General features: G+C 40.9%; 1 protein-coding gene across 3 annotated transcripts; it reads right to left on the bottom strand.

Moving 5' to 3' along the window:
• Positions 1 to 872: 872 nt before the first annotated feature.
• Positions 873 to 9407, bottom strand: ttpa (tocopherol (alpha) transfer protein). Of its 3 annotated transcripts, XM_083548099.1 has the most exons (6): positions 9005 to 9334; positions 8432 to 8544; positions 7153 to 7306; positions 5823 to 6016; positions 5492 to 5602; positions 873 to 1176 (listed from the first exon to the last, which is right to left on the bottom strand). In XM_083548099.1, exons 2-6 carry the CDS (start codon positions 8471 to 8473, stop codon positions 982 to 984), a joined length of 696 nt encoding a protein of 231 aa, XP_083404225.1. In that variant the 5' UTR covers positions 8474 to 8544; positions 9005 to 9334; the 3' UTR covers positions 873 to 981. The 3 variants fall into 3 exon arrangements, with proteins under 3 accessions (XP_083404225.1, XP_083404223.1, XP_083404224.1); XM_083548097.1 differs by lacking the exon at positions 8432 to 8544 and having other exon boundaries at positions 9005 to 9407; XM_083548098.1 differs by lacking the exon at positions 8432 to 8544 and having other exon boundaries at positions 873 to 1122; positions 9005 to 9407.
• Positions 9408 to 10626: the final 1219 nt, after the last annotated feature.

Genomic DNA, 10626 nt, shown 5'->3' with positions numbered 1-10626 from the left:
TGAAAGAGGCAGATGTGGAGGACAGGGTGGTATGGAGACGGATGATCCGCTGTGGCGACCCCTAATGGGAGCAGCCGAAAGAAGAAGAAGATTATTATTATTATATTTTAACATTGACTACTAATATATGTTACACGTTCTGACTGTCCACTTGATAAAAGTTTGTTTTATCAAGTGGACAGTCATAAATAATAGTAGTTAATGCCCCTTCTCTGTTAACTGATGCAAGACTTACTGTAACTAAATGAATTAGCAGGAGGAGCAGGTCAGCGAGGAAATTTCCATTAGCTAATTAAACTAATATAGTCTAATGAGTCCAGATAAAGACTTCCTGTAGACCTCACATACTCACATCGTAAAGATCCTGTAGACACTGAACACTAGAGACTAGAGACTCAAAGCACTTTTGTACGTCGCTCTGGATAAGGGCGTCTGCTAAATGCCACAAATGTAAGTGTAAATGTAAATGAACAGATAACAGGAATTTGTTTAGAGAACCAGTGTGAGAACCATCTTAACACTAACACATACAGTCATCAAGCTAAACCAAATGATAGCTTCTACATCTCCACTGTTGCGCAATGAGACACTTCCGAGCAAAAAAATGCAGTAACGTCAGATCCGGTGTTATGTGCTAAAACGCTCCCCTTCCACAGACTCCCCAAACTTATGTCATAATTATGAGATCATAAGTCGTAATTATGAGATCCTTACTGTAAATTATTTTTTCCTTGGTGAATGCACTGTGCTTCCATATAAAGCAGAAATTAAATTAGGTAAAAAGAAAATTAAGTATAAAATGGATTGTTTGACTATTTGGTTAATAAACATTTGCTGTAAATAAGGAGAGTAAATAAAAGATTAAAACCAAACAATTTATATATTTTTATGTTTCTTATATAGTGTAAGTATTAAGTTCTGTCAGAACATCCGTGTGATGGTGACATCATTAGTGCGACTGAGACATCATCAGTGTGGTCATCAGCTCTGAGATGAATTGCCTTCCAAATCCACGCACAGACTGTGAAGGTAATCTTCAGCTTGCAGGATTTTTTGCGTCCATTCCTCACACAGTTCATCTACACATGGCCCCGAGCCGCCCAGATCCAGTGGGAGGATGGACTGAGGGAAGAACTGAGCGAGACTCCTCATGTATGAGCTGCTGTGGAAATGAATCTACAACACAAACGCATGTTCATTAAAAAACCCTGCTTTCTGAGTGTGAAAACTTTAACAAACATCATTATACACGACTGATGTCTTCTTTACTAAATGTGTGTAATTGTGAACTCATTAACATCTTCATTGTGCTGATGTTCCTAAAGCCACTCCCTTCACTTTAGCTGAAATGGGATGAAAGTAAGCTATAAGTTTATAAGTTAATAGGTTTTTAGGTTGTCTTGATATGTATGTGATAATCTTCTTCTTCTTCTTTTAGCTTCTCCCATTAGGGGTTGCCACAGTGGATCATCCATCTCCATACCTGTCCTCCACATTTGCCTCTTTCAACCCAACTACCTGCATGTTTTCCCTCACCACATCCATAAACCTCCTCTTTGGTCTTCCTCTTTTACTCCTTTCTGGTGGCTCCATCCTCAGCATTCTCCTACTGATATAATTCAATTCAATTCAATTCAATTTATTTTTATTTGTATAGCGCTTTTTTAACTATGAACATTGTGTCAAAGCAGCTTTACACAGATAATGTGGTGATTAAAAGTGAATATGTTCTTTATAAGTAAGTTTGTCCCTGATGAGCAACTGTGGCAAGGAAAAACTCCCCAAGATGGCATAAGGAAGGAACCTTGAGAGGAACCAGACTCAAGAGGGAACCCATCCTCATCTGGGTTGCAGCGAATGTCCATTTGTAGCAGATATACAATGTTGCGGGGTTCAGTGATGATGATCAGAAGCAAACTGTATTCCTGAGTCAGTGTAGGAGACTGTTGACATTAACTACAGTCCAATCCATCCTGATATACCCCATGTCCCACCTCTGCACATGTCCAAACCATCTCAATCAAAGCTCCCTCATCTTGTCTCCAAAACGTCCTACATGCGCTGTCCCTCTAATAAACTCATTTCTAATCCTGTCCATTGTCGTCACTCCCAACGAACATCTCAACATCTTCAGCTCTGCTACCTCCAGCTCCACCTCCTGTCTTTTACTCAACCACTGTCTCTAAACCAGACAACATCTCATACAACATCTCACCACAGTCCTATAAACTTTCCCTTTCACTCTCACAGATACTCTTCTATCACAAATCACTCCTGCTATCACTCTTCTCCACCCACTCCACCCTGCCTGCACTCTTTTCTTTACTTCTCTAACACACTCTCCATTACTTTGCACTGTTGACCCCAGGTACCTGAACTCTTCCACCTTCTCCACCTCTTCTCCCTGCAACCGCATCACTCCACTGCCCTCCCTTTCATTCACACACACACACATGTACTCTGTCTTACTCCTACTGACTTTCATTCCCCTTCTCAAATCACATCAATCAAGTTACAAAAACAGCCTTCTTTCACCTTAGAAATATTTCTAAGCTAAGAAATATGTTATCTATATCTGATGCAGAGAAGCTCGTCCATGCGTTTATGACCTCTAGAATAGACTACTGTAATGCATTACTAGGTGGATGTCCTGCATCATTAATAAACAAGCTTCAGTTAGTTCAGAATGCCGCAGCAAGAGTTCTTACTAGGTCAAGAAAATACGATCATATAACCCCAATCTTATCGTCCCTACATTGGCTTCCTATTAAGTTTCGAATAGACTACAAACTACTGCTACTCACTTCTAAAGCACTAAATGGTTTGGCTCCCATGTATCTATCCAGTCTTTTAACACGCTACAATCCGTCACGCTCCCTGAGATCTCAAAACTCTGGGCTTCTAGTAGTTCCTAGAATAGCAAAGTCCACTAAAGGCGGTAGAGCATTTTCACATTTAGCTCCTAAACTCTGGAATAGTCTTCCTGACAGTGTTCGGGGTTCAGATACACTCTCCCAGTTTAAGTGTAGATTAAAAACATATCTTTTTAGCAAAGCCTACACATAACACACATCACACACATCACATCACAACCTTGTGCTCCAGAACATCTGATCACATGCACATTATCAACTTGTGCTGTTAATATCATGAACAGCAGCTACGCTAATTCCTCTCCACTGCTTCTCTTTCTCTCCCCATCCCGAGGCTTCCTGAGGTTTGGCCAGCTCCAGTCACGTCCCACCTCGTGAAGATTATGGACCTATGGATGATCATGGAGAAGTAGATGCCGAGTGTTTAAAGGCCCTGGCATGGAGAAGCTGATGCTGGATCTATGATGATCACAAATTGTTCTGTATTGTTGAAAGATTTATGACCAAACTTTTGATGTCACCCATATGAGGATGGGTTCCCCTTTGAGTCTGGTTCCTCTCAAGGTTTCTTCCTCATATCATCTAAGGGAGTTTTTCCTTGCCACTGTCGCCACGGCTGCTCATCAGGGACAAACGCACACCATTCACCTTCACTGTTGTTTTCTGTAAAGCTGCTTTGAGACAATGTCTGTTGTGAAAAGCGCTATACAAATAAACTTGACTTGACTTGACTTGACTTCTGTCCAGCGTGTACCTCCACCTCTCCAGGATCTTCTCAACCTGCTCCCTACTCTCACCACAAATTACAATATCATCTGCAAACATCATAGTCCAGGGAGACTCCTGTCTGACCTCGTCCGTCAACCTGTCCATCACCACTGCAAAAAGGAAAGGGCTCAGGGCCGATCCTTGATGCAGTCCAACCTTCACCCTGAACCAGTCTGACTTTCCTACTGCACACTTCACTGCTGTCACACTGTCCTCATACATGTCCTGCACCACCCTCACATACTTCTCTGACACACCTGACTTCCTCATACAATACCACAACTCCTCTCTCCACCCTGTCGTACGCTTTCTCTAAATCCACAAATACACAATGCAGCTCCTTCTGTCCTTCTCTATACTTCTCCATCAACATCCTCAAAGCAAATAATGTGTCTGTGGTGCTCTTCCGTGGCATGAAACCATACTGTTGCTCACAGATGGTCACCTCTTCTCTCAGCCTGGCTTCCACTACTCTTTCCCATAACTTCATGGTGTGACTGATCAACTTAATTCCCCTGTAGTTACTGCAGGTCTGCACATCTCCCTTATTCTTAAAGATCAGTACCAGCACACTCCTTCTCCATTCCTCAGGCATCTTCTCACCTTCCAAAATCCTGTTAAACAATCTGGTTAAAAACTCCACTGCCATCTCTCCTAAACATCTCCACGCTTCTACCGGTATGTCATCTGGTCCAACCGACTTTCCATTCTTCATCCTCTTAATCGCTGCTCTCACTTCCTCCTTACTAATCCTATCTACACCTATATATTTCCACCATCGTATTCTTCTTTCAGTCCTCACTCTCCTCCTCTTCTTCTTTACCTCCAAAACCATCCTACAGACCACCATCTGATGCTGTCTAGCTACACTGTCCCCCGCCAACACCTTACAGTCTCCAATCTCCTTAAGGTTGCATCTCCTACATAGAACATAATCCACCTGTGTGCACCTTCCTCCACTCTTATACGTCACCCTATGATCCTCCTTCTTCTTAAAATACGTGTTCACCACTGCCATTTCCATCCTTTTAGCAAAATCTACCACCATCTGCCCTTCCACATTCCTCTCCTTAAAACCATACCTACCATCACCTCCTCATCACCTCTGTTCCCTTCACCTACATGCCCATTAAAGTCTGCCCCAATCACCAATCTTTCATTCCTACGTTCACCTTCTACCACTTCATCTAACTCACTCCAGAATCTTTCCTTCTCCTCCATCTCACAGCCAACTTGTGGAGCATAGGCACTGATGACATTTATCGTCATCCCTTTAACTTCCAGCTTCACGATCATCACCCTATCAGAAACTCTCTTCACCTCCACTACACTCTTACTGTACTCTTCCTTCAGAATCACCCCTACACCATTTCTCTTTCCATCCACACCATGATAGAACACATAAATATGTCAATAGAACTCACAGTTTGGAATGCAGTTACAAGGAGCATCAGCAAGCACATTCTCATGATTTTAGTGTAAACATAACTTGACCCAGTGGTGTGAGTGTGGCAATAATCTCTGAACATCAGAGCAGTCCAACAGCTTTTCCTCATGAAAACGATTTATCAATATTTCAGAAGAGTTTTGGAACCTCATCCTTTAAAATCCTACACCAGCCCATTTAGACGGTACAAGGGAATTCTCCTGCACATCTCAATGTTCATTCATGGCCTTGTAGAAAGTCTTACCAGGCGTGTTCCAGTGATTCTCATCACTACTGCAAGTTTCCTACGACTGCAGTTCTATTCATAAAACACTGTTCAGGAGACACTATGCTTCTGAGGGAACATAAAGTGTGAAAGGTGAAGAGTAAAAAATGTCAAAGGTGAAGGGAGAAGGTTTCTGACCCTCTGTTTGATTTTGTCTGGCAGAAGAGGTTTGATCATTGTGTACACGGGTCGGAAGAACCCGGGTTCATTGATGAAGTGGATTCCTCGCACCTTTAAAGGAAACGAGTCCTGAAAAGAAAAAAAGAAACATTACTATACAATTCTGTATAAAATACCCTCTGGTCAGTACAGTATGAAGAGAGAGTGGACTTGTATCTGATGCACAGTGACAGTAAAATATGGAGATGTGAAGATGTGTACGGAACGTTCCAGCAGAAAATTATAAAGATTTATTAACTCCTTATGTTTCCGCAAAATACAAAAGTAAAGCAGTGGAATACGTGTGTACCGTGAGAATGCAGGAGATCTTTTTGGCCAGTGAGGGGGTGATTTGCAAGGCGTGAGAGAAAAACCAGCCATGAAGGTCAAAAATAGCCTTGAGTCCATTTTTCTGCGTCTCAGGTTCCTGAACAATCAGTTCAGACGTGATGAGACTCACACGGAAAACTTCATACGCTGAAAACTCTTTCGGATTCCACTGACCTGGGAAACACACACAAACACAAACACAGACACACACAAACACGCACACCACACAAACACACACACACACACACACACACACACACACACACACAAATACATACACAAACACACACACACACACACACACACACACACACACAAACACACAGACACCCACACAAATACATACACAAACACACACACACACACACACACACACACAAACACACAGACACCCACACAAATACATACACAAACACAAACACAGACACACACAAACACGCACACCACACAAACACACACACACACACACACACACACACACACACACAGACACCCACACAAATACATACACAAACACACACACACACACACACACACACACACACACACACACACACACACACACACACACACAAACACACAGACACCCACACAAATACATACACAAACACACACACACACACACACACACACAAACACACAGACACCCACACAAATACATACACAGACACACACAAACATGCACACCACACAAACACACACAGACACCCACACAAATACATACACAAACACACACAGACACACACACGCACCACACAAACACACACACACACACACACACACACACACACACACACACACACACACACAAACACACAGACACCCACACAAATACATACACAAACACACACAGACACACACACGCACCACACAAACACACACACACACACACACACACAAACACACAGACACACAAACACCCACACAAACACACACACACACACACACACACACAAACACACAGACACACAAACACCCACACAAATACATACACAAACACACACACACACACACACACGCACCACACAAACACACACATACACCACATAAACACACACACACACACCACAAACACACACACACACACACCACAAACACACAAACACCCGCCCACCCACACACACAAATACACACATACACCGACACATCCAAACACACACACACACACACACACACACACACACACACAACACAAACATGTAATAAACATGGTTTATTATGTCATGGTTTTACTCACTTCCTCTTGAAGCTCTTTTAAATGAAGAAAAACGTCAGTCAAAATTCTGAACATCTGGATTCTGAAAACTGACCGATTCTGTAAATCAACACTCGACTTCCTGCTGAGTCTCTGGATCTGAGAACCGCGTGGTAATTATTCCTCAGGAGGCCGATGATGGAGGACGGGTGAAGATTAGCACTAATTTCAGGACACTCTTGTCTCCATTTGTGATAATTAATCAGTAACTGCAGAAACAACAGCATTAATGTGTATTATATAAATCCCTGAGAAACATGTTTATAAAATTCTGTTCGTGTTTACAATAAACATATTATCATGTGTGATTCCAACATTTCACTGGTATTAGATTTTATTTATTTGTTTGTTTGTTTGTTTGTTTGTTTACATGTGGGTTTATTTATTTATTTATTTATTTATTGTGTGATTTTGATCCAGGCCTGGTGTAAACACTCCTGCTGCTGTTCATCATCAACACACACATGGTCAAAAGTGCTGATGGGAGGATCTCGAGTGCAAATAGGAAATCATAATACTCACTTTATTTATCGTACAGCCTGCAATCTAAAACTCATTCAAATATCTTTTGGCAACTTCATTTAGAAATTTTGCTTTACAACATCAAGCTAAAAAGAAAAAGAAAATTTCTAAGAATGAATACAATTTTGAAAAAAAATAGAATAATGGGTGGAAAGTCACTTTTTGCATTAATTAAAGTGATTAATCTTTTTGAATTTGTCTTGCAGAATTGCACAAGTTCAGGCAAATTCCGTTCTATTGGATTTAAATCAGGTTCTACTCGGTGATCTATAAGCAGCATCCATTTTCTCTTTAATCCTGAATAATCTTCTCATCCCTCAGATGGCATCAGAGTCTCCAGGCTCCACTTTTTCAGAAAAGGCTTCTTTCCTGCCTTCCTGCCATACAGACCAGCTCTTTGTAAAGCTTGTTAAACAGGTGTTACCTGTACACACTGACTGGACGCAACCATAAAGCTTTGTAAGTCACCTTTGTCCTCTTGGTAGCTTCTCTGATTCTCCTGACTCAGTTATTCAGCTTGGACAGATGTCTGATGTAGGTGATGTGTTGCTATCACCACACTCAAATCAATTCAATTCATGTGTATTTGCATTGTGCTTTAAACAATGGCCATTGTCTCAAAGCAGCTTTACACAGATAATGTCTAAACCAAACCAAACGCTTACCGATTCTTAATGATGCTCTGAACAGCACTCAGAACAAGAGATAAAGATGTAGTCTTCTCCTAGCTTGTGCCATTCTATAACTTTATCCTGCAGCCTTCTGAAAGCACTTTCCCAACCACTGAGAATTCTGTAGTACTATGCACCTACAGTGGAGTCTTCAAGAAACAGCTGATTTTGTTCTGAAGTCATCAAAACCACTACAGCTGGAGTGAAGTGGGGCAGTTAGCCTGGGGTTGATCTGGGAGGTGATTGTTTGCCACCTGAGTAAGTTTATAAAAATTTATTCTAAAGATTGATCACATTACCAAAAAAGGAAATCTCACTAATTATCTCACTAATTAATTAAAAAAAATCCTCCAAAATGATAAAAATATTTTCATGATGTTACAATGTGTACATACAGCTCAATAATGTTATACTTTATTTATTTATTTATTTATTTATTTATTTATTTATTTATTTATTTTTAAAGCTGTATATATCTGTGTGTGTGTGTGTGTGTGTGTGTGTGTGTGCGTGTGCGTGTGTGCGTGTGTGCGTGTTCGGTTTCATCTGTTGGGCTCCTGTTTATTTCTCTTCTCATATCTAAGACTTTTCTTAGATGTGTTGTGTTTCACTAACCCACGTCCCCACTCATCAGACTCACAGTGAACTTATAATAAATAAATAAATAAATGAATAAATGAATAAATGAATAAACAAACTGATTGGAGATCTCACCTTCAGTGCCAGGTCCACATCAAAGTCTCTGGCTCTCAGGAACCTGATGAGAAAGTTATCAGATAAATGTGGATGTGGTTTAACGAGAGGTTCCTTCTCTGCTCTGTGTCTCAGCTCCAGCAGGTATGATTTAATCTGATCCGCAGGAACTTCCTTTATTTCCACAACAACTCCAGATTCTGAAGCCTTCATGTCCGGCAGAAGATCTGAGAGACACCAGCAGTCAAAAACACGACTGTCTACACACAAACACACACACTGCCGCAGTTTTAGTAAAACATTTACACACAGTGCACTTACACACACACACACACACACACACACACGCACACACACACACACACGCACACAGACACACACACACACATGCACACACGCGCGCGCACGCACACACACACACACACACACACACATTCTCCCACTCGTTGCACAATGCTTAACAAAACAGAGAAGTATAGATCCATATTCCGTGTGTGTGTGTGTGTGTGTGTGTGTGTGTGTGTGTGTGTGTGTGTGTGTGTGTGTTTTCCTCACAGTCCAGCTGTAACCCTTTACACACTTCTTTCTGCATTTCTCTAAATGTGTCTTCTTTTCTAAAATGCCATATTTTAAATCTGTTTTGAGTTCCAGATTGAGCAAAGTTCATATACACACACACACACACACACACACACACACACACACACACACACACACACACACACACACACATTCCTGCTGTGAAAACATGTCACTTTGCCCCAGGAGAATGATTTTGTAAATACCCTGATTAGGTCACTGAGCTACTGTTGTTGTTGTTTATTTCTTAAGATTCCCAGCATTATGCCATCATGCACTTCCAGTTTCTCGTTCATTTTATTTTATTTCTCTCTCTCTCTCCTGGGGGATTAAACACTGGATCAGACACATGGAGACACACCTAAACTTTACCACATCTACACCAATCACATTTATCTTCAGTGCTTTGCTCTGATTGGTCAGAAGATGGTTACTTTTACAAAACTTTATTTACACAAGTCACATACCATACAATTCAGGGTGACTCAATAAATTAAATAATACATAAATACATAAATATGCTTTAAGATGGGTTCATAATTTAGTTAACATGAGTGATGAGTTCAGTTCTGGAGCAAAGTTTTTTTTCCTTCTGTAACAAAGCACAAAACATTCTTTAACACCACACACATTTAAACACACCCACATCATTCATACTTCTGTATAAATTACAATCTATTAAAACTCTCGATTTGATCAGCCTTTTTAACATTCTTGTGTCTCACAGTCAGTGTTCTGTGTGATCTGGTGTTTCTGGCTCAGGTTTATCTCCATCTTCACCTGACCGAGGATAAAAATAACCAGGTGGCACCTGAACCTGTTTCCTAACGTATTTAAAACCAAAAATAAATCACTGAACAGTAAAATCAACATAAAAAGACCTTAAAATGCTCCGTAAAAACACAAACAGTGACTGCAACGTGGAGCAGTGAAAAAAAAAAAAAACTGTTTCTCTCTGTGAATAAAAAGGACAGTCAGGTGTAGCATCAGGGTTTAAAACAGAAATAAAAGAGTTCACAGAGATGATACCATGTAAAATCCTCCACTGGAGGTCAGCAGCTCTT

Source organism: Silurus aristotelis, assembly GCF_946808225.1.
Source record: "Silurus aristotelis genome assembly, chromosome: 8".
In the NCBI taxonomy this organism is placed as follows: Eukaryota; Metazoa; Chordata; class Actinopteri; order Siluriformes; family Siluridae; genus Silurus; species Silurus aristotelis.
Note: the sequence above shows the minus strand (reverse complement) of the source record. Positions and strands in the feature narration are given on the sequence as shown.

Coding starts and splice junctions, on each gene's coding strand:
- ttpa (XM_083548097.1), bottom strand. CDS start 9,196: ATGAAGGCTTCAGAATCTGGAGTTGTTGTGGAAATAAAGGAAGTTCCT. Junction 7,307..9,004: donor ATGTGGACCTGGCACTGAAG/GTGAGATCTCCA, acceptor TTGTTTCTGCAG/TTACTGATTAATTATCACAA. Junction 5,603..5,822: donor AGATCTCCTGCATTCTCACG/GTACACACGTAT, acceptor TTTTCTTTTCAG/GACTCGTTTCCTTTAAAGGT.